Raw genomic sequence first — 20380 nt, 5'->3', positions numbered from 1 at the left:
GAAGGTAAGGGTTAAAAAAAAAAGAATATGTCTCCTCAGAGAATGGGATTGGCAGGTGGAGGTTAAGGACTGAATGAGAAGGCTTTAGGGAAATGACCCACTGCCTCCCTTCTTGATCTTAGCAATTGTTGAGAGGCAGGATAAATTTTCCTGCCTCTGAATCCTCCCAGTACCCCAACTACCACTTTTCCCTTTAAGATCTGAGTTCACTCCTTAGCTTTGGTCTTGAACTAGTCCTCCTCTTTGGGGAGAGGTATGGTTCTCACCAAATCTTCAGTCCCCTTCTTTGGTGTCAGAAAGTAGGCAGATTTGGTCTAACTCATAACACTTTAATAGAGAACCACACAGGGAAAGGAAATTGAAAGTTGGGTAAGGAAAGTGGGTAGCAGGAGTCCCTAGAGACTGGCAGACTGACCCCCCAAATCTCGAGGGTCCAGGCCCTCAGCCTTGAGCCCTCTTCCGGTCAGCTGCTGGTTGTTCCTACTCTTGAGCTAATCTGATTAAATTGCTGGAATTCAGGACAAATTGGGGATAGAGAGATGTAGAAAATCCTTGGAGAATATTTTCTCAGTACACGGCTTCTTTCAAATGTTTGAGATGAGCAAAAGACCTCCAGGGATCACTAGGAAGCAGTTGGTGTCCAGAGAGAGATCTCCAGCCTCTGATATCCTCTTGTCAAGATCTCAGTTGAAGGAATGAGTTGAAGTGGCAGTTTTGAGTTCTAATAAGCCTCTGTTCTTACCCTGGAATCTTGGGTCTCTTCCTTTCTCCCCCTCCCCGACATGGGCTGCTTCTTGCTTCACAGGATCAGATTTCCTTCTTTTGCAAATTCTTCTCTTACATTATCTAACCCTCACATTTTAGAGATAATGGAACCCTGACTCCAGAGGAGCTAAGAAACTGGTATCCAAAACCAGGCTCCTTTTAAGTCCAGTGTTTGTATCTTGCAGATCTTGTTATTTGTCAAGTGGGCAATAACATTTATAAATAGAACATGTAAAGTAAGCCCCTAGGGCATCTGGGTGTCTCAGTGGATTGAGAGCCAAGCCTAGAGGCAGGAGGTCATAAGTTCAAATGTGGCCTTGGACACTTCCTAGCTGGGTGACCCTGGGCAAGTCACTTAACTCCCATTGTTTAGCCCTTACCACTCTTCTGCCTTGGAACCAGTGCACAGTATTGATTCTAAGATGGAAGGTAAGGGTTTAAAAAAAATCAAAACTGAAAAAAATGAAAGTAAACCCCTTAGTAGTTCCTTTGGTAGGACCTTTTTGTTTCCCCGTGCTAATTTGCATAGCTGCTTGCATACAAAAGGCATTCAGTAAATGTTTGAGTTATATCAGAGTTCATGGAAGGACAATTAACCAATAATTCTATTTATATTTCAGTTATAGATTAATTCTTTTAAATAAGATATTATGCCTTGATTTAAACTGTCAGTACCTTTCTTTTCTTTCCTTTTTTTTTAAACACTTATCTTCTATTTTAGAATCAATAGTAAGTGTTGGTTCCAAAGCAGAAGAGCTGTGAGGGCTAGACAGTGGGGGTTAAGTGACTTGCTCAGGGTCACACAGCTAGGAAGTATCTGAGGTCATATTTGAACCCAGAACCTCCTAGGTTCCCCTGTCAATAGATTTTAATAAATTAAGATGTATTTGGATTTCTGCAAGCATACATGACTTTAATAGGTCTTGAGTTTTACATTAAAAACCTATTTTTAGACATGAATTTCATGTGTCTATCTGGAATGAATGAGGAAATCTGGGTTTTAATCTTGCTCACCTAATCACTACATGACCTTGAACCAGTCCCTTCCTTTGTTTCTGTGCTTGTCTTTCCTCTTTAGTAAAATGGGGGCATAGACTAGAGGATATTTAAAGTCACTTCTAGGCCTGAATTTTTGTCCTATAAAAGTCTTAACAAAATTTGCAAATAGCATTTGGAGTATAAGTAGGGGCAGAACTTTGGTTGATCAACTGTTTCCGTACTGACCCAGCTGAAGCCACCTCATTCTCTTACTATAGCTAGGTGACACAGTGGATAGAGTCAGAAAGACAAACTCAGCCTCAGATACTCACTAGCTATGAAACTCTGGGCAAGTCACTGCTTACTGCCTTGGTTTCCTCAATTGGAAAATGGGGATAGAAACCTCTTTCTCAGGATTGTGAGGATCAAATGAGAAAATATTTGTAAAGCACCTTAACACAGTGCCTGGCACATAGTAGGTGCTATATAAATGCTAACTATTATTATTTACTTACATGGCAAAAAAGAAATTCTTTGAACTGATGTCTTATTCCAGGATTGCCTGAGCAAGGAATGCTTCCTCACTTCATATTGCTGTTTCTATTGCAGATCACAGAGGCTTTTCTGAAAGAAAGAGACAAACAAGCCAAATGGAATGGGATCCCTCTGTTACTTCAAAAACTCTATGTGAACAGCCAACCCAACAGCGATTTTTCTAAGTGCCAAAGCATCCTCAAGGTAATGTAGACAGTCTCTTGGAAGAGGTTTCATTCTGATTACATGGTTTTAATCCTATTTTTATACTTGTGTTTGTAATGTTTGTGATATCTGGGGGGTATGTGATTGTTCTTAATACAAATTACATTTTTTTAAAGATTAAAAACATTTTTTTCCCATGGTTACATGATTTATGTTGTCTTCCTCCCTTCTTCCTTCCCCCCTCCCAAAGTTGACAAACAATTCCACTGGGTTATATTATTCTATTATTACTCAAAACCTATTTCCACATTATTCATTTTGGTAATAGAATAATCTTTTAAAACCAAACCCTCAAATCATATACCCATATGAACAAGTGATAAATCATATGCTTTCTTCTGCATTTCTACTCCCACAGTTCTTTCTCTAGCTGTGGATAGCATTCTTTCTCATAAATGTCTCAGAATTGTCCTGGACTATTGCATTGCTATTAGTAGAAAAGTCTATTACATTTGATCATCTCACAGTGTTTCAGTTACTATGTATAATGTTCTCCTGGTTCTGCTTATTTCACTCTGCATCAGTTCATGTAGGTCTTTTCAGACAAATGACATATTAAAGATGATAGATGTTTACATAATCTTTTACAGTTTATAAAGTAAGGGTTCGTGATTTCACTTGATCCTCAAAACAACCTATAAGGTAAACAGTTTAAGTATGAGCCTCAGAGAGGTGAAGTGTTAAAGCCCTGTACATAGCTAGTAAATGGAGGCTCTAACAGTCAGATCCAAGTCTTCTGGCTCCAGCCTTGGATTCCTTCAGTTACATCAATGTTGAAAAGTCAAGCTTTAGCTCAAACCCTACCAAGTCAATCTCCTTGTTATAATGTAGCTCCTAACTTGTTTAAAAAGAGATACAGTCGACCTGATTAAAAGGGATAGGGAAGGTAAATACATCCTGATAAAAGGGAGTATAGACAATGAGGAAATATCACTAATCAACATGTATGCACCAAATGGTATAGCACCCAAATTTCTCATGGAGAAACTAGAAAAATTGAAGGAGGAAATAGATAGTAAAACTATACTAGTGGGAGACCTGAACCTACCACTATCAAATTTAGATAAATCAAATCAAAAAATAAATTAGAAAGAGGTGAATGAAATCTTAGAAAAATTAGAGTTAATAGATATATGGAGAAAAATAAATAGGGACAAAAAGGAATACACCTTCTTTTCAGCAGCACATGGTACATTCACAAAGATTGACCATATACTAGGTCATAAAAACATGGCATACAAATACAAAAAAGCAGAAATAATAAATGCAACCTTTTCAGATCATAAGGCAATAAAAATAATGATCAGTAAGGGTACATGGAGAGCCAAATAAAAAATTAATTGGAAATTAAATAATATGATTCTCCAAAATCAGTTAGAGAACAAATCATAGAAACAATTAATAATTTCATTGAAAACAATGACAATGATGAGACATCCTTTCAAACCTTATAGGATGCAGCCAAAGCAGTATTCAAGGGAAAATTTATATCCCTGAGTTCATGTATTAACAAATTAGGGAGGGCAGAGGTTAATGAATTGGATATGCAAATCAAAAAACTTGAAAGCGAACAAATTAAAACCCCCCAGAAGAAAACCAGATTAGAGATCCTAAAAATTAAGGGAGAAATCAATAAAATTGAAAGTGACAGAACCATTGAACTAATAAATAAGACTAGAAGCTGGTATTTTGAAAAAACAAACAAAATAGACAAAGTACTGGTTAATCTAAAGAAGAAAACCCAATTAACAGTATCACAGACGAAAAGAGGAACCTCACCTCCAATGAAGAGGAAATTAAGGCAATCATTAAAAACTATTTTTCTCAACTATATGGCAATAAATATTCCAATCTATGTGATATGGATGAATATTTACAAAAATATAAATTGCCTAGATTAACAGAAGAAGAAATAGAATTCTTAAACAATCCCATATCAGAAAAAGAAATTGAACAGGCCATCAAAGAACTCCCTAAGAAAAAATCCCCAGGGCCTGATAGATTCACAAGTGAATTCTATCAAACATTCAAAGAACAGCTAATCCCAATACTATACAAACTATTTGACATAATAAGCAAAGAGGGGGTTCTGCCAAATTCCTTTTACGACACAAATATGGTACTGATTCCAAAGCCAGGCAGGTCAAAAATGGAGAAAGAAAACTACAGACCAATCTCCTTAATGAACATAGATGCAAAAATCTTAAACAGGATACTAGCAAAAAGACTCCAGCAAGTGATCAAGATTCACTATGATCAGGTAGGATTTATAACAGAAATGCAAGGATGGTTCAATACTAGGAAAACCATCCACATAATTGACCATATCAACAAGCAAACCAACAAAACCCACATGATTATCTCAATAGACGCAGAAAAAGCTTTTGACAAAATACAACACCCATTCCTACTAAAAACACTAGAAAGTATAGGAATAGAAGGGTCTTTCCTAAAAATAATAAACAGTATCTATCTGAAACCATCAGCAAACATCATCTGCAATGGGGATAAACTAGAGGCATTCCCAATAAGATCAGGAGTGAAACAAGGATGCTCATTATCACCTCTATTATTTAACATTGTACTAGAAACACTAGCAGTAGCAATTAGAGAAGAAAAAGAAATTGAAGGTATTAAAATTGGCAATGAGGAGACCAAGCTATGACTCTTTGCAAATGACATGATGGTCTACTTAAAGAATCCTAGAGAATCAACTAAAAAGCTAGTCGAAATAATCAACAACTTTAGCAAAGTTGCAGGATACAAAATAAACCCACTTAAGTCATCAGCATTTCTATATATATCCAACACATCACAGCAGCAGGAATTAGAAAGAGAAATTCTGTTCAAAATCACCCTAGACAATATAAAATACTTAGGAATCTATCTCCTGAGACAAACACAGGAACTATAGAACACAACTACAAAACATTCTCCACACAATTAAAACTAGACTTGAGCAATTGGAAAAACATTAACTGCTCATGGGTAGGATGAGCCAATATAATAAAAATGACCATCCTACCCAAACTTATCTATTTATTTAGTGCCATACCCATGGGTTAGAAAAAACCATAACAAAGTTCATTTCGAATGACAAAAGATCAAGGATATCCAGGGAAATAATGAAAAAAAAATACAAAGGAAGGTGGCCTTGCAGTCTCAGATCTCAAACTATACCACAAAGCAGTGATCATCAAAACAATATGGTACTGGCTAAGAGACAGAAAGGAGGCTCAATGGAATAGACTTGGGGTAAGGGACCTCAGCAAAACAGTCTATGACAAACCCAAAGAGCCCAGCTTTTGGGACAAAAATCCACTATTTGACAAAAACTGCTGGGAAAATTGGAAGACAATATGGGAGAGATTAGGTTTGGATCAACACCTCACACCCTACACCAAGATAAACTCAGAATGGGTGAGTAACTTGAACATAAAGAAGGAAACTATAAGTAAACTAGGTGAACACAGAATAGTATACATGTCAGATCTCTGGGAAGGGAAAGGAAAAAAAAAACCAAGGAAGACTTAGAAAGAGCCACAAAATGTAAAATGAATAATTTTGATTACATCAAATTAAAAAGTTTTTGTACAAACAAAGCCAATGTAACCAAAATCAGAAGGGAAATAACAAATTGGGAAACAATCTTCATTACAAAAACCTCTGACAAAGGTCTAATTACTCAAATTTACAAAAAACTAAACCAGTTGTATAAAAAAATCAAGCCATTCTCCAATTGATATGGAACTCCAAAAGGTAAGGAACATGAACAGGCAATTCTCAGTCAAAGAAATCAAAACCATTAATAAGCACATGAAAAGTGTTCTAAATTGCTTATAATTAGAGAGATGCAAATCAAAACAATTCTGAGGTATCACCTCACACCTAGCAGATTCACTAACATGACAGCAAAGGAAAGTAATGAATGCTGGAGGGGATGTGGCAAAGTTGGGACATTAATGCATTGCTGGTGAAGTTGTGAATTGATCCAATCATTCTGGAGGGCAATTTGGAACTATGTCCAAAGGGCGATAAAAGACTGTCTGCCCTTTGATCCAGCCATAGCACTGCTGGGTTTGTACCCCAGAGAAATAATAAGGAAAAAGACATGTACAAAAATATTCATAGCTGCGCTCTTTGTGGTGGCCAAAAATTGGAAAATGAGAGGATGCCCTTCAATTGGGGAATGACAACAAATTATGGTATATGCTGGTGATGGAATACTATTGTGCTCAAAGGAATAATAAAGTGGAGGAATTCCATGGGGACTGGAACAACCTCCAGGAAGTGATGCAGAGTGAGAGGAGCAGAACCAGGAGAACTCGGAGACTGTGGTACAATCGAATGTAACAGACTTCTCCATTAGTGGTAATGCATTGATCTTGAACAACCTGGAGGGATACAGGGAAAAAAACACTATGCACATTCAGAGGCAAAACTGCAAGTGAAAATACCAAAGAAAAACAACTGCTCAATGACATAGGTCGAAGGGGATATGATTGGGGATGTAGACTCTAAATGAACATCCTAGTGCAAATACCAACAACATAGAAATGGGTTCTGATCAAGGACACATGCAATACCCAGTGGAATTGTGCATCGGCTATGGGAGGGGAGGGAAGAATAGAAAATTATTTTTGTAACCAAGGAATAATGTTTGAAATTGACCAAATTAAAAAAAAAACTTAAAAAAAAAAGAAAGAGAGATACAGTCCAGGAAAGTGTTGTAAAGGATGATGAAAGGGAAGTGGCAGTGGCTCAGGGCTTTGGTTGTATTTGGGAGCACTTGGTTTTAGCAGAGGAAAGAATCTTGTCTTTTGGTCATTTGAGAGGGTGGCACTGACACAAAGGCAGTGGTTACAGTGAAAGGAAGAAGAGATAATGGAATTAGTTATCTTTAGAAAATTTTGTACCAGATCTGGGATTTTTAATTTATAACACCTATTCCAAAGGTAAGGAAGGTGGTACAGTGGATAGAGTACCAGGCCTGAAGTCATCTTCCTAAGGTCAGATCTGGCCTGAGACACTGACTAGCTGTATGACCCTGGGCAAATCAACTAACCCTATTTGCCTCGGTTTCCTTATCTGTAAAATGAACTGGAGAAAGAAATAGCAAACCATTCTAGTATCTTTGCCAAGAAAACTCCAAATGGGGTTACAAAGAGTTGGACATGAGTAAAACAAATGAACAATAAAATTCCAGCTGAACATGAACACTATTCTTATAATTTTATCTTAATGTCCAAACGGAACAGTGAAACTTATTTTTAAAAATATTTTAAAATTTTATTTAATTGATTAATTTAGAGTATTTTTCCAGGATTACAAAAATCATGTTCTTTCTCTCCCCTCTCCTGAACCCCCTCCCATAGCCGATGCACAATTCCCTGAACAATGAAACTTATATTGAGATTAAACTTTGATATTGCATCATATAATGTCTATGTCCATAAGAATTCGTTAGGTACTAGATAAACATTATCTACAAGAGGACAGAGAAGGAGGATTTCTGATAGCACTTGTTAGAGATGTGATAGGAGGAATTTTAGAACCAAAGAGTAAGATGGATAAGATGATCTTTCAATTGTGCCAGGCACTTGTTAGAGATGTGGTAGGAAGAATTTTGGAACCAAAGAGTGAGATGGACAAGGTGATCTTTCAAGCTCTTTTCATGACTAAGATTCTGTGATCCCTATCCTACCAAAGCACAAAAAAAGACTTGAGTAGATTCGGTTACAGTGTTCCTTAGAGAAATAAAGAACAACCTAAATAGCGGCAGGAATATTCAGTGTTCCTGTCTAGGCCATTCCAATAGAATAAAAATGACAATATTACCAAATTTAATATATACTTTCAATACTATACTGGCCAAATTACCAAGAGGAATATTTATAGAATTTGATAAAATAATAACAAAGTAAATTGGGAAAATGAGATCTAGAATATCAAGAGAGATGAACAGACTAGATAAAGGAGAATCAGAAACAATGGAACTTAATTACTCAGTGTTTGATAAAGTAGAACATATAAATTACCTAGGGAAAAAATTCCTTATTTGATAAAAACTACTGGGAAAATTGGAAAGCCATTTGGCAGAAATTAGGCTTAAACTAACACTTTAAACTATGCTCTCTATATAATACATTTGAATTGGCCTTTAATTAACCTTAATATAAAAGATCATAGTATAAAAAAATTGGAAGAGAATCAGATGATATTCCTCTCAAACCACTGGTAGGAGTTGTCTTCTTAACCAAATAAGAAATTGAGGCAATTAAAAAAGGTAAAATAGATAACTTTGATTACATGAACTAGAACTGCTTCTGCACAGAAAAAATTAATTGCACCTATCATAAGGGAAGTTGAGGGGGAAGAAAAATCTTTATCAAATTTCCCTGATAAGGGTTTAGTATCCAAGATATTTTATTGTTATTTAGTTGCTTTCTGTCATGTTACCCTCTGTGACCCTATTTGATTTTTTTTTGCAGAAATATTAGTGGCTTGCCATTTCTTCTCTAGCTCATTTTTATAGATGAGGAAAATAAAGGCAATAGAGTTGAATGACTTGTCTACACTCAAACAGCTAGGAAGGGTCTGAGATTTGAACTCAGGAAGAGGAATCTTTCTGATTCCAATTCTAGCACTTGATTCACTGTACCACCTAGCTGTTCCAGATATATACATATATCCAAGATATATCAATAATTAATAAATATATATATTACTAATAGCCATTCTCCAATGGATATGTAGTAAAAGGATATAAAAAAAAATTCTCAAAATAACTACATGAACAAAATAAGGAATGCCCCAAATTACTAATAATAAGAAAAACACAAATCAAAACGATCCTGAGATTTTGCCGCACAACCTGCAGATTGTCAAAGGTAACAAAAAAATGGCAATAGTCAGTTTTGGAGGGGATGTGGAATGAAAGGCACATTAATATGTTATTGATAAGACCTCTGAAATAGAATAGTCATTTAGGAAAGAAGATTGGAATTATGTTCATAAAATGACTAAAATGTCCATATCCTTTGAACCAGAGATTCCATTATTGGGCTTATACTCCAAGGAAGCCACTGATAAGAAGACATTCCCTATTTACTCCATATTACTTATAGCAGCACTTTTTCTAATAGCAAAGAATTAGAAATAATGTAAGTATTCATTATTTGGGAAATAGCTAAATAAATTGTGGAACATGAATGTAATGGAATATTACTTTGCTAAAAGAAATGACAGGGGAAGCTAGGTGGCATGGTAAATAGAGTACCAGGCCTGGCATTAGAAAGAATCCCTGGTCTCAGACACACACAGCCATGTGACCCTGGACAAATCAATTAACACTGTTTGCCTCAGTTTTCTCATCTGTGAATGAGCCTGAAAAGGAAATGATAAACCATTCCAGTGTCTTTGCCAAGAAAATCCCAAATGGAGTCATAAAGAGTCAGATGTACCGAACTGAAAGAAGTAATGTGTGTGATGAATATAGAGAAGCATAGAAAAATCTCCATGGACTGATGCAGAGTGAAGTACACAGAGCCAAGAAAACAGCTTACATAATAACTACAGAAGCATAAACAGAAAAATCACATGCCAAAAAAATCCAAAGTAAATGTAACATAATAAAGCTCAAGAATTACTCAAGTACAGATATATGAGAGGACACCTGTCCACAGACATTATAGGTGTTAATGTTTTTGGATTTAATATATCAGACCATTGTGCTGGGGTTTTTCCTCTTTTAAAAAAAGATGCTACTGGAATGATTCTTTGACAGGAGGAGGGAGAAAGATTCTGAGAGTTAGTAATTATGATGATATAATTATGATATAAAAGAAAGAGTATATCAATAAAAACTTTTTTTCTCTTTAAGAAAGCTTTTTCCAGTCAGGGATTGTTTTACTTTTGTCTTTGTATCCTAAATGCCAAGCATAGTGCTTTTATGTTTAAAAAAAGATTCTATGATCCTTTTGCAGAAATCTATACCCAGTTCATCTTTAGTAGATAATTCAGTTTTGGAGGGAAGAGAGGATTAGAATAGGCCATTATCCTTTGCAATTGGTGGCTGATGGCTCAGCTTGAGTTTACTGCTAAGGATTCCCCAAACAGGCACATTCTGCAGAGTCCTTTTGCCAGCATCATTTCCAGTGACATTGTACATGGTAGATGATAACCTAAACTCATTATCACATTACAAAGCCCTACTATAATGTCATTTGCCTCTTACCTGAGATGCAAGTGGGGTAGTTAACAACAATTCAAGGTGACATTTGGCCCCTAGTAGTCTTAACTCCTACAGGTATCAGTTGGCTTGCTGCTTACAAAATTGTTCCAGTGGAAATAACTGTCATGACATTGTATTGTCTGAAGTGGGGTGATCAAGAAACCAATTAATATTAGGCAAGATATGTCTGCATTTGAATCTTCCTACTGAGAAATGAGAAGAAGCTTGGTTGAAGTGGAAAGGGTATTGGATTTGGAATCAGAGAATCTAGGTGTGAATCTGGGCTTTGTTACTTAATATATCTGTAACCCTGGCCATGTCACTTAACTTCTCTGAGCATCAGTTCCTTATCTTTAAACAAGTGAGTGGGCCCTAAAGTTCTTTCTAGCTCTGGATCATAGGATAATATGATCCCATGACTCATAGGCTTGATAATTTATTATAACAATACCTTATCAGGGGCAGCTAGGTAAGCACAGTGGATAGAACACCAAGGTTTAGATCTGGACTCAGATATTTCCTAGCTGTTTGACTCTGGGCAAGTCACCTAACCCCAGTTGCCTAGCCTTTACCACCTCTGCCTTGAACTAATACTTAGTATTGATGCTAAGACAGAAGGTAAAGGTTTAAAAAAAAAAGGTAAAGGTTTGGAAAAATATATATATATCATTATCTTATAGATCTTCACATCAATCCATTGAGGCAAAAGTAGGCCATTTGACAAACAAAGGAGTAGATTCAGCAGGATTAAGTGATCTGCTCATATTTATCTGTCTTAAGTAGTGACCGGACTAAAATCCAGATCTTCTGTCCCTTGGGTCTGCTTTCCTTGAGAGGAGTGACAATGTAGGTATCTGAGGACGGCATTCTCATATCGGAACTAAAATGACCATTTAGAAATAACATAGTAGAAAGAACTCTAGGAGTCATGAGAATTGGTTTTGAGTTGTGGTTCTCCCATTAAGCTTTGTGACCTTGATCAATTTATTTCATCTCTTGAGTCTCAGTTTTTTTTTCATCTGAGATGAAAAAGTGAGTGGAGATAATACTTTTATTCCTGAAAGGATTAGCTAGGACCAAATGGGATGGTGCATGTGAGGCATCATCTAATGTATTAGATATAGGGTTTGTGTTACCAATAATGGTCATTCAGAATCAAAAACCTTTTTTTACCTTTCTGTTTCCCAAACAGGAAATCTCTCCACTGCTCTCAATGGAAGCTATGGTGTTTGTTACAGAAGAAAGAAAATTTTCCCAAGAATCCACCTTCCCCAACACGTACACTTTTGATTTGTTTGGAGGCGTAGATGTAAGTTTGTTTTGGTTTTCTTGGTGTCGGGGACTATGTTGGACATGAAGATATTTCAAAATTTCATTTGAGAGAAACCATTTTAAGCTTATATCTTTTAAATATGAATAGCTTTAGCTATAGGTTTTTGAATCGCATGAATATATAACATTATAGAAGTGATCTTGCATACCATTTAAAGTAGCTAAAGATCTTAGTTCCTATCTCTTTTGAAATCCCCCTTTTTTTCAAGGCCTTACTCAAGACACCACCTGTTGGGAAACTTTTCCCTGATCCTTCTGTCTAGAAGGATCGCTCTCTGTCTCCAGTTTCTCATAGCAATTTGGATTTCTCTTTTGCACTTAACACGTTTTGTCTAATAAAGTTATTTTTGTATGCATTTTAACCCCTCTATTAGATTGTAGTCTTCCTTTTGTATCTCATCGTAGCATGGAAGTGACTGTACCAGCAGAACATTTGCTCTGGAAGGTCCTATAAAGCCAAAGAGACTTTCGAGAGAGTGGATTAAGTGATGGACTATGTATGTCTGTTGTCCAGGTACCAGTTCTCTACTATGTCATGCTGCTTAAAAAAAAATTTTTTTTTTCACTGAAATTCTAGAGAACACTTTACAAAATGGATAGAAAGCAATATAATTCCTCTGAGTACATTTTCAGTAGCTTAAGTGATCTATACAGCAGAAGTCTAATTAGAATCATATGAGCTGGAAGAGACCTCTAAAAATCATCCATTGTAAGTAACCTTCCCTGTCTCTGATCTGACAGATTTGTTTCAGCCTGGAGATTTGAAGTCTTTTCGAGGTGTTAGGTGCTTTCTTTCCACATTCTTCTCACTTGTTGGACTTCATTTTTCTTTTAACAGTATTTTTCTCATCTTTCCAATTTGAATGTCTTTCTCCTGGGTTGGAAAAGATAATAGCTAAATAAGAGTTAAGCAGTTTTGTCATGAAGTGCCTGTTACATGTAAAGGCCTTTTTGTGGGAACTGGGGAAACAAACATAGATATAGCACAGATCCTACTTTTAATAAGCTTACATTTTAATTTAGGGAGGGAAAGAATTTATGGATGTGTACACAAGTAATCATGAATAAAGGAAAGCGGCATGGTATGGTGGATAGGAGTTGAGTTGGAGTTAGGAAAACCTTGCTTCAAATTCCACCTCTCACTTATCTGTGTAGTCTTGGGCAAGTCACGTAACCCCATTGGATCTCATTGTCCTCATCTGTAAAATGAGAAGGTTGAACTAGACAGTTTTTAAAGTGGGAAAGGGGACATAGGGTGGGGAGGGGTGATGAAAGGAGAATGTGAAAAGTGTAGAGCAGGGGTCCAAGCAAAATGCTGTGAGAAATTTGAGGAAGAAAAGATCTTCTATAGCTGATGGTTCTACATCATAATCTTATGCATGCTCTGAATAGAAATTATAAAGCCCCTTTCAGGGAAAAGTCTGAATATTTTGAAATCTACTTTTCTTAAATACAGGGATTTTATCTGACTACCTAGAATTTTTTTCCTCCATAGTTATCTGTTTCTGTATTATATTGTCACTTTCTCATTTGCTCAGCATACAGAAGTAGATAAAAGGCAGAATTAGGGGAATGGCATTAATATATGAGGAGCCTGGGACTGGTCTCAAGAAGGAAGTAACATTTTAATTGAGTTTTAAAGGGCCCCAGGGATTCCAAGAGGCAGAAGTCATAAGGAAGTGTATTCCAGGCATGGGATGCAAAGACAGGGAGATGGGAGATTGAATGTCATATATGACAGTGAATTCTTCAAAAATTACTGTCACTTGAGTATCACCACTTAGTTTTTCCTTTTTTGGCAAGATAGTTTGGGGTCATCAGAAACCTCATTCCTTATTCTCCCCCCACCTCCATTACTCCCCCTATTATTGAAGAGATAAAATTGTTGATAAGGCAAACCAAGAATTTATCAGATTCTCTACCTTTAACAGAATCAGACTTCTAGCCAATATCCAGAGAGTTGGAAATCTTTCATTTACTACTGCTAACATGGTTATCCTTATATAAAATTTCTTTAATTTATCACATATTTCAAAAGTCATATTTTTATTCACTCTGAAAGGGAAGGTGTCCATGGGTTTATACCGAAGGAAGTGGTTTTGTTTTTTTCTTAGTGAAAGTAGTTTGGGTCCATGTTGTCACTCAATTATTGAGCCTTTTTATTATGTTGGGTATGGGGATGTCAGCTCCATTCTCTGATTTTAGTTTTCAGTCCTAGAAGCCTTTATAATGAGACCAGAAAGAGGGAAATGACTAGAACATCTCTTAAAGGCCAATGATTCAGCTCTTCAACCAAGTAGGGGGGTCACTCTGCCACTCCAGGCGGCAAGGACTTACTTAGGAAATGGCAACTTTGACAAGAATAGTGGGTTGGGTTGCTAGTATGCTCTCCTACTTTTGTTTAATTGTTTCAGTCACGTCTGAACCTCCTCATTTGGGATTTTCTTGGCAAAGATACTGGAGTGATTTGCCATTTCCTTCTCCAGCTCATTTTATAGATGAGACAGCTAATGCAAACACATAGCTCTGGGTCACACAACTATGAAATGTCTGAGACCAGATTAGAACTTAGGTCTTCATTGCATCCACTGCACTACCTAGCTTCCCTGTTACCCCTGTTATACATGTGGGCTATTTTAAGATTGTAGAATAACTGCAAGGTGCTGGTGGGATTGTCCACCCTAACCCCTAAGCTTCTGGATCCCCTGATAAAAGTAGCATAACATAGAGTGGTCTAGGTTTGCAATCAAAAGACCTTGGTTCTAATTCTAGCTTTGTCACTAACTAGTTGTCTGACTTTGGGCAGTTTACTTTCTCTCCAAAATTCTGGAGCCTCACCTCGAACATGAGAGGGTTAGACTTGGTGACTTAAGGTCTCTTCCAGCTCTTTATATGCTATGATTTGTAAAATATTTATATATAGAAAAGTCACTGTGAATTACATTAAGGGCAGGGAAACCATTTAAATTGTAAGTAGTAAAGGTCACATCAATAAACTCTCTCCTTTAGGCAGTTGCTTATATAGCAGTTGCTTTGAAATATGAGTCACTTAAAATATCAAAAAATATTAACTTCATTTTTGTATGCTGTCAGAGTGTGCCTATGCTACACCCTACTTCAGTCCCCTGGTGAGCTGGGTGCCATATAGAGCTGAAAATTGATGGATTGTCCCCTATAGTGCTGATGGGAACCTTCCTTTGTTTCTTTTGGATTTTCTTTTTCTTATATGCTTTCCTCCCAGGCTTTATTAATTCCAAATTTCTGAGTTGTGAATCTTTTCCTCCCCAGCCCCATGGCAGTTAGAATTGAGCAGTTAGAGAGAGAAGTGGGGAGGGGAGAGAAGAGGGAAGAAGGGAGGGAGACACTAACACCAAGTCATAGAAATATCAGTACATTAGAATGGAAAGAGATCTTCGAGATCATACAAATTCCTCATTTAGGCTTAAAGACTTGCCTCAGGTCATGGTAGCCCACTCACAGTGCTGGGATTAAAGCACTCCCAAGTGCAGTGCTCTTCCCATTACAATGAATGGGAACGTGTCATTGTTTAGAAGGGACATAGAAACTTTTCAATCTAGATGTCTTGGGTTTATTCTTTGCCTGACTCCCTTAATACTACTATATTGGTCTCACCAGAATTTCTTCTTCATTTCTGGAATTTGGGCCTTTCCCCAGATCAGCGTGTACTTCTCTGACCTTCTTTCCTGCTGAGCCTGCTTGCTGAATCAGCTGCCTGCTTTTGAAGATACTCTCATGTTAGTCTGCAACTAATTGCCACAGCTCTCTCTCATCTCAGGGTGTTGGAGCTGCTTTGCTAAATCCATCTCTGAAGTGATCTCAGGAATATTGATTTGTCTTCTAGGGCGGAAGTTAAAATTCTGATCCCAAGGAATTCGTCTGAGTTAAGCTGAAGCTTTTCTATTACCAGAAGGGGGAACAGTGCAGAAGCAAATCCTGTTGGTTCACTTATCACGTCTACCAAGTGCCTACTATGTTCAGTGCATTGGGCTAGGTCCAGTTGGGAATACAGAGATAAATAAGATATAGTCCCTGCTTTTAAAGAGTTTATGCTCTGATAGAGACAAGAAGACAAGATTCAGAGAGCAGTGGTAACAGATGAAAACATAACAAGGACTTTATAAGGCTATGAAGTGTTAGAAGGTCAGAGGAGGGAACTATTATAAGGTCCAGCTTACAGAGATCCAGAGACAACTTCATAGAAGAGGTCTCATCTGAGCTACATAGTGAAGAAAGGGACTTAAGCAGATAAAGCTAGGAAAGGGAGCAAATGATTTTTCTAAGTGTGGTTGACAACTCCAGGGAATTTCTTTGGCCATATTTGTAGGTTGCATTGAATATCACTATGAAAGCAAAAGTTAGACCTTATGATAGGGATCCTAGAAATCATCTAGTTTTCAAATATCCTGATTCTATAAATGGGTTTTTATATCATTTCTATATGTATTTGATATGTAGATCAAAGGTTTACTGAGGCACCTCGAGGAGCAATGACTTACTGTTATTCTTGGTGGAGTCAGGACTAGAAGTCAGCTTTTTTTGATTCCCCTTATTAGTCATGTGATCTTGAACAGATCACTTGACTTTTATGAGCCTTGGTTCTGTCATTTGTAAAATTGAGGATATTTTTCTTTGCTCAATGTCCCTTCCAGAGTTGTTAGGAGGATGAAATGGCCTAACAGTTAAAAATATAAATTGTAAAAAATGAGACAAATGTGATGGATATTGTTATTCCATTGTCCACTGCCTCTTGTGTGTCCTGGCTATGTGTGGGAGGGTCTTAAAGTCCTGGGAAGAGCATATTGAGCTCTGAGCTGACACAGACAACACTAGGCCATAACTTGTACTTTGAAATGACTTTGTAGATTTAATTCAATTCTTTTTTTAATAGCTCCTTGTGGAAATTCTTATGAGACCTACACTTACTACTCAGAAAAAGAAACAGAAAAGTAAGTGAGCCCGTCATTGTCTCTTAAGCCCTTGTTTGTTGTGCTTTCCCCCACATCTATTCTAAAATGCTAACACCCTTAGCCTCTATGACTTTCTGGGAGAATGTTAGTCCTATGTTAGGAAGAAGGAGAATTCATTGCTTTTAAACTCAGCCTATATTATCTCAGGAAAAGAAATTCATGTTTTGACAATGGTATTTATAGGTAATAGGATTAACTATTCAGAACTTAAAAGTTAAAAAAAACTTACCAATAACTGATTTCCTTTCCCCATAGGTGCAGGTCCTTAGGAGGGATTATGTAGCAGCTGATAGGGCTGAAATATGGGACGGTCGATTCCAAGCCTTGTCCCCTACGTGACAGGGAAATCCTGTCCTATTGCTGCTCTTGGAGGGCATAGCATTGGCAGGCACGTCAGATCCTTCAGTCCAGCTCTTTCATCTTGTAGAGGAAGAAACTGAGGCCCATAGAGGTGAAGTATTTGTTCAGAGTTATCCAACAAAGTAATGGAAAAGCCAGAACAAAAATTCAGCCTCCTGACTCTAAGCCCACATCTCTTTTCACTTTATCATCTACTAGAAAATTCAGTTAATCAGAATTCCTGTCCCTTCCCCAGCATTCTCTAAGTATACTGATTAATTGAGGTTTTCTTGTATACTACCACATATATGTACAGAGGCAACATAAAATATCCTGTGGAATCCTGGACCTGGAGTCAAGAAGCTCTAGTTCAGATCTTGCTTCTGACATTAGCTACATGTTACCATGGACAAATCACTTAACTTCTCAGAGCCTCAGTTTCCTTATCTGTAAAAATAAACCTAAAGTATTTAAAACACATGCTTCTTGTGAGATTTCAAGAGAGATAATATACTTAAAGTGCTTTACAAATTTTTTTTAAAGTAAAAAATGTTATTTGTTATGGAAGATACAATTTGACATCTACTATAATTAAACAAATCATTTAAATGCCACTTATGTACAAGGCATGTGTTAAATGCTGGGGGTTCAAAGATAAAGATGCAAGTCCCTACTCCCAAGGAGTATTACATTCTACCTGAGGAATGCATAGAACACAGGTAAGTATATTACAGGATAAGGAAGTGAATGAGTGGCCAGGGAAACATTAGACAAAAATGCTAGGCAAGTCTGATGTGGGCAAAACACCTTGTCTTGGAAAGCCTTCCAGAGGAGGTGGCACTTGTGCTTAAACCTTTGAGGAAATTAAGGATTTAAAAGGCAAAAATGGGGAGGAAAGTGTTCCAGACCTATAGGATAGCCTGCATAATAAGTCAGTGGAAGCAAACAGTTGCACTAATAGGGGCAGGAATGTAGGGAATATAAAGTAAGACTGAAAAGTGGGTTGGAGCTAGATTGTGGAGACATTTTCAAATGCCAGGCCCAGGAATTTGTATTTGTCCTAGTGGCAGTGGGGAGCCATGGAGGGCTTTTGAGCAGGGATTTGTGGTAACTGAGGTGAAACAAAGATCTTAATAATAAGGTTTTACTATAGGTTCTTTTTGGTTTTTACTTGAGGATAAGAGTGTTCTTAGACCAGTGGTAAGTTTCTCCTAAAGGATCTGGAATTAGGGTTTTATAAATGATCAGTGTCTTCTGGGCTGTGCTTTTACTTTGGTCACGTGGAATGGCTGAGGTATTGAATAATGGGTTGCTTTCCAAACTAGCAAAATAAATAAACAAACAAAAAAAATGAATAAATAAATAAATGAATGAATAAATAAGGCCTCTAAGGCTAGTTTCCTATTTCAGCTTATTTCAAACAGATATTTTCTTACTAGCACAGGGACGCTAAAGGAGCTGGCTTAGTGGGGAGGTTTGGAATCACTATGGTAATATTAAAGCCTTTTCTTACTACTGATTATAAGCACTGTAGTTTTCTCCTAGGGGAGCAATAGGAGTAATTGACAAGGAATAGCTTGTGCAAAGTGACTGTCAGCATTCATTTAAGTCTTTATATTTAGTCCTTTCTAGAATTATGTAACAAACACCACACTGAGGGCTGAAGGCAGACTTATTCCTGGGTCAGGCATCTATTTCTAAACAAGGAGACTGAAGTGAAACATATAGCTTATTTTCTTCTCTGTGGACCACCTACTCAAATATTTGGAACTTCCATAGGTCTAGAAGGTGACGGATTGAAGATAAAAAGACTTCATCTACCCCAAACCAGAAATGTTGAAATATTAAAAGGGAGATATAGAGAGAGGCCCTGGTAGCAAGAGTGCAGTTTTCTTCTTTGGAAACTCCTTTCTTGTGGTGTTTATACTCTAAGGAAGTGAGTAGTGCTGTGTGAACTAAAGCTGGCATGAGTTGCTGCACATCTTTTGACATGGGCATATTCCACCTGACCTCAGTTACTGGTTTTACAAAAATGGCATTATTGAGAGTAGTTAGTTTAAGAGAAATAATATAAAAAATTGAAATGAGAAGTTGACCGAACTTAAAGGGGAATTAACATCAGAACTTACCACTCATCAGCTAGCCATTGTCCGTCTTATTTCTATGAATTGATGGTCTGTTTTTAACAGTTAGAATGGAGGCTGTTTAAAGTGCCTTAAAGATGTTATTGTGAAGTGACATTGATCAGCCCAGAGTTATGTCAGGTATGCAGATTCTTAGACCAGCTCACTAATACTCCTTCCTCTGGGGAGTGAAGGCAGAGGTAGAGGTTTGGTGTCCACTCTAATAGTCACATGAATTCCTAGATGATCAGAATTCTTTATTGCATTCAATTGTTAGCATAATTTCTCCTTGAGAGTAAGTATTCAGAGAACTTTCCCTTCCTGGCCTGTAGGCCAAACTCTAGCACAGGGTAGTAGTCAGGACAACAGGATTATGGCGTTAAGACATTTGGCACAGACTCTTAATGTAACCTACATTAGGTGAGCTGCTCATGGGGATCAGAGAGAGAAAGAGAAAGTGAAGGAAACATCTTTCATTGACCAGGAAACACTTATTAATTGCCCTCTGTGTAGTAGGCATTGGGGATACAGAGATGAAAATGAAGCAGTACCTGCCCTCAAGATAATAACAGCATGATGTTAGTGGTTACTGCGGTTTGTACATATGTTTATTTTAAAATGTGTTTTACTATTCACAGTCATACTTGGGCCCTTTTGGATTTTGAGTTTTGCAGCTGATAAAAAAAAAAGGAAGTTGTCTTTTGGTGTTGTGATTAATCTTCATCCCTACCTAGCCTCTTGTTGAAATGGTTCATTCCAGCATTAGTAACCAGCTATTAATTTTTTTTCTTTCAGTAAGTGACGATCTGACCAAGGACTGTTTAAGTATCTTGTATAATACGTGTATTTGTGTAAGTATCTCT

At 37.1% G+C, this 20380-nt stretch overlaps 1 protein-coding gene across 2 annotated transcripts in view; it reads left to right on the top strand.

Moving 5' to 3' along the window:
* TRPC4AP (transient receptor potential cation channel subfamily C member 4 associated protein) overlaps positions 1–20380 on the top strand; it is a 92998-nt gene that overhangs the window by 9416 nt on the left and 63202 nt on the right. For both annotated transcript variants that reach the window (XM_001381407.4, XM_056822077.1), the window contains exons 2-5: positions 2353–2481; positions 11928–12044; positions 16977–17034; positions 20313–20368. In XM_001381407.4, the coding sequence (XP_001381444.4) occupies positions 2353–2481; positions 11928–12044; positions 16977–17034; positions 20313–20368 (360 nt within the window). The remainder of the gene's footprint in view (positions 1–2352; positions 2482–11927; positions 12045–16976; positions 17035–20312; positions 20369–20380) is intronic.

Source organism: Monodelphis domestica, chromosome 1 (assembly GCF_027887165.1).
Source record: "Monodelphis domestica isolate mMonDom1 chromosome 1, mMonDom1.pri, whole genome shotgun sequence".
Taxonomy (NCBI): domain Eukaryota; kingdom Metazoa; phylum Chordata; class Mammalia; order Didelphimorphia; family Didelphidae; genus Monodelphis; species Monodelphis domestica.
The sequence above is the reverse complement of the archived record's forward strand: the minus strand, read 5'-3'. Positions and strand labels throughout refer to the sequence as shown.